The sequence below is a fragment of the Sinocyclocheilus rhinocerous genome, unplaced genomic scaffold, assembly GCF_001515625.1.
Source record: "Sinocyclocheilus rhinocerous isolate Xijiao unplaced genomic scaffold, SAMN03320098_v1.1 scaffold3693, whole genome shotgun sequence".
NCBI lineage: Eukaryota > Metazoa > Chordata > Actinopteri > Cypriniformes > Cyprinidae > Sinocyclocheilus > Sinocyclocheilus rhinocerous.
This window is the reverse complement of record NW_015630705.1, coordinates 203,665-207,327: the sequence shown is the minus strand read 5'-3', so window position 1 is coordinate 207,327 and position 3,663 is coordinate 203,665. Positions and strand designations below refer to the sequence as shown.

The window sequence follows — 3,663 nt, the reverse complement described above, 5'->3', positions numbered from 1 at the left end:
TGTGTGTGTGTGTGTGTGTGTGTGTGTGTGTGAGAGTGTGCGTGTTACCTGTTCAGGATGACCCGTGCGGCGGGCAGCAGGTGTGTGTAGCGCTGCTGTGTGTGTGTGTGTGCGAGTGTGTGTGCAGCCGTGTGCAGCAGCGTCTGAGGAGAGTTGCAGCTGTTCTCGCTCCACAGTAACACGTGTGTGTAATTCCCAGACATCCTGAGCTCCGACACGGACACACGGAGCAGACCGGCGGGAAGAGCCACTAACTGATTCCCTTCAACGTTCAGAGACCTCAGAGACCTGAAGGAACACGCACACAAACACACACCACACAGAATATACCATTGGAATATACCAATATCATTGGAATCACTTTCAGAGTAATTTTTCCAGCTGATAAACTATAAAAACTTCGATAGCCAATCAGAATCCACCCTGCTTTAAAGAGCTCAAGCATTCAATGTGGCAGATGACAAAACTTGCATTAATAACAGATTGTTATCTGTATAGTTATTATGTTTATCATTATAGTTACTTGGAGTTATCATTATAGTTAATGCTATAGTTGATGTTAAATTTATCATTATAGATATCGGTAGATATCATTACAGTTATCGCTATAGTTATTGTTTTCTTTATCATTATAGTTATCGGTAGATATCGTTAGAGTTATTGCTATAGTTTTCGTTTTATTTATCATTATAGTTATCGGTAGATTATTGCTATAGTTATTGTTTTATTTATCATTATAATTATCGGTAGATATCGTTAGAGTTTTCGCTATAGTTATTGTTTTATTTATCATTATAGTTATTAGTAGATATCGTTAGAGTTATTGCTATGGTTTTCGTTTTATTTATCATTATAGTTATCGGTTGATTATTGCTATAGTTATTGTTTTATTTATCATTATAGTTATTAGTAGATATCGTTAGAGTTATTGCTATGGTTTTCGTTTTATTTATCATTATAGTTATCGGTTGATTATTGCTATAGTTATTGTTTTATTTATCATTATAGTTATTAGTAGATATCGTTAGAGTTATTGCTATAGTTTTCGTTTTATTTATCATTATAGTTATCGGTAGTTATTTTTATATTTATCACTATTGTTATCAGTAGATATCATTATAGTTATTGCTATAGTTATCATTATATTAAGCATTGTAGTCATTGGTTTAGGTGTGAACAGGCCTTTAGTCTGAGTGAATGATGTGCTATCACATTATTGTTAGTTAAAACTGAATGAACTCCAGAGCTTGACCTGAGGTGTCTGATGTCACTGCTGAGGGATCTGAGGAGATTATAGGACACGTCCAGATGCTGCAGACACGGAAGAGAGTACAGCCTACACACACACACACAAATAAATAAATCACTGTATTAAAGTTTTTTACAGTAATGATTACAGTAACAAGCACATAATTAGAATCTTCTTTGAAAATAATTTTTTAAAATCTGGATGTGTTACAGTAATGAGGATTTTGGAGGAAAACGTGTGTGTATGTGTGTGTGTGTGTGTGTGTGTGTGTTTCTCTCACTGCTCGGGCAGCTGTGTGATCTTGCAGAAGGAGACGACCAGCGTCTGGAGCTTGTGGAGTTTGCTGATTTGAGCAGGAAGCTCCTCGATGGGGTTATTCCTCATCTTCAACACCCGCAGCTGATGAAGATCACACACCTGAGAGAGGAAGACGAAGGACCACGTCAAACAACATCACATGAAGTGCATCATGACAGAAATCACAACGACTGTAAGGAACCTCCTGAGGAACGTGTGTGAGGTGATTGAAGGACACGTTCAGATACTGGAGACGTTCAGACAGTGACGACACGTCAGGAAGATCACAGATGAAATGAGCCTGTGGGGGAAACACACTACATTAATAACATTTCATAAAGTTATTACTATTAATAGTTTGAAAATACGTATTCAAATTAGGGCTGTCAATTTAATGCGTGATGGAGTCTATTAGAATGCAGTTAAATGAGACTAAAATTCATGATACGAGGGCAAAAATAAATCACCCTCTAATATTTATATCATATGATATAGTTTAGTGATATCACACCAGCAAGAGTGCTGCTTTCCCCCAATATCTGCACGACTGCAAATGAGATTCATTTATACAACAGTTCAATAAACAAGTTCATATCGTGTTACATTTTGGACACAATATTGTCTTTTTTGATCAATTTAACAAATGAAAATAGTTCAATCAAAGCCACAGCAGAACTGTTGAGCATCTCTGATCAACACACAGCGGTGATTCATTACTGAATGAATCCATGATTTTGAATGAATCGAGTGAGTCATTGATTCAGTGACTCATTCATTAAAGTCACTTGCTTTGTTTCAGAATGAATCAGCTGTTTGAATGAATCAGTTGAATGAATGATACAATGACTCACTCATTAAAACAGGGACTTGCCGCAATATTTCAATATTCATTTAAAAATGAACATTAATATCCAGTTTATTATCATTATTTATGCAAAGTTGAATCAAAACATTTCTTTCTACAGTTACTTTTTCAAAGCACTAAATGATCTTTTGGAGGGTGATTTCTCAGCCGAAATTGATGTGAGATTAATTTGCGATTAATTGGCACATCGTGTAATTAATTCGATTAAAAATGTTAATTGCTTGACCACCCTAATTAAAATTATTTATAAAAGTAGTAAGCCACTGGAACAAGCAACTCTGCTTCACACTGTGTCTGAGAACAGCCGTATACCGCGGTGAAATTATGGTAACAAACATCCACAAGTGGCTTAATGCTTTTACTGACAAAAAAGAGTTAGATTTATCAGTATTAATGACTAGAGTAATCAAAGATAATGTTTTTGATCTAAAGTCAGTAGCTTTATGTGTGCACATACTGAGACTCATTTCTCCTGATGAACCTGAACACCAGACTGAAGTCAATAATGACCCAAGACCTCGTTATATCGAACAAAACACAACTAGAGACGTGCCCGCAAACAGTTCCTTAAACTGTGAATAAAAATAAATAAGGCAAAAGAGAAGTGCACATCCTCTTCTTCCTCTTTTAATCAGAACGTTTCATTTCCTAAGGATATAAAGCTCTTTGTGTGGATGCAGAAGATCTGAAGACATGAGAACACGGGCTTCATTCAGCGGCACAGAGGAACTCGAGTCTGATTATTAAAATCAAAAGTTGCATCTGTTAATATTATTTAATATATCTAACATTAACTAACAATGAAAGACTTCCACTTCTAAAGCATTCATTAATGTTAGTTAATTTCAACATTTAATAATAGATTATTAAAATTAAAAGTTGCATCTGTCAATGTTATTTTTCTTCAAATCTTCCCACATAGTGAGGTAGATATGTGGGGGCGTGTTAGAACGAGCCGTTTTAGGTAGGTGTGGCTAACTCTTAACTTTTATAAAGAATATCTCTTTGGATTTGAGACTTTAGTCTTTGCAACTTTACAGATCTTCTTTATGCACCAAGAGCTTGTAACACTCCAAAGAGAAAGGAAAACTTGAAATCTCATCATATGACCCCTTTAACGATGTTTAGATATTTGTACTGGAAGAACATCATGACTGCAATGTTTAGTTTCCAGTACAGAATCTCATTTACTTTCAGTAGGTTTAGGGTCTGATGGACTCACACACACACACACACACACACACACACACAC

General features: G+C 35.7%; 1 protein-coding gene across 1 annotated transcript in view; it reads right to left on the bottom strand.

Moving 5' to 3' along the window:
• lrrc63 (leucine rich repeat containing 63) overlaps positions 1 to 3,663 on the bottom strand; it is an 8,064-nt gene that overhangs the window by 1,811 nt on the left and 2,590 nt on the right. The window contains exons 5-8 of the mRNA XM_016553236.1: positions 1,749 to 1,847; positions 1,530 to 1,666; positions 1,253 to 1,336; positions 49 to 288 (exon numbers count right to left, since the gene is read on the bottom strand). Of these exons, the coding sequence (XP_016408722.1) occupies positions 49 to 288; positions 1,253 to 1,336; positions 1,530 to 1,666; positions 1,749 to 1,847 (560 nt within the window). The remainder of the gene's footprint in view (positions 1 to 48; positions 289 to 1,252; positions 1,337 to 1,529; positions 1,667 to 1,748; positions 1,848 to 3,663) is intronic.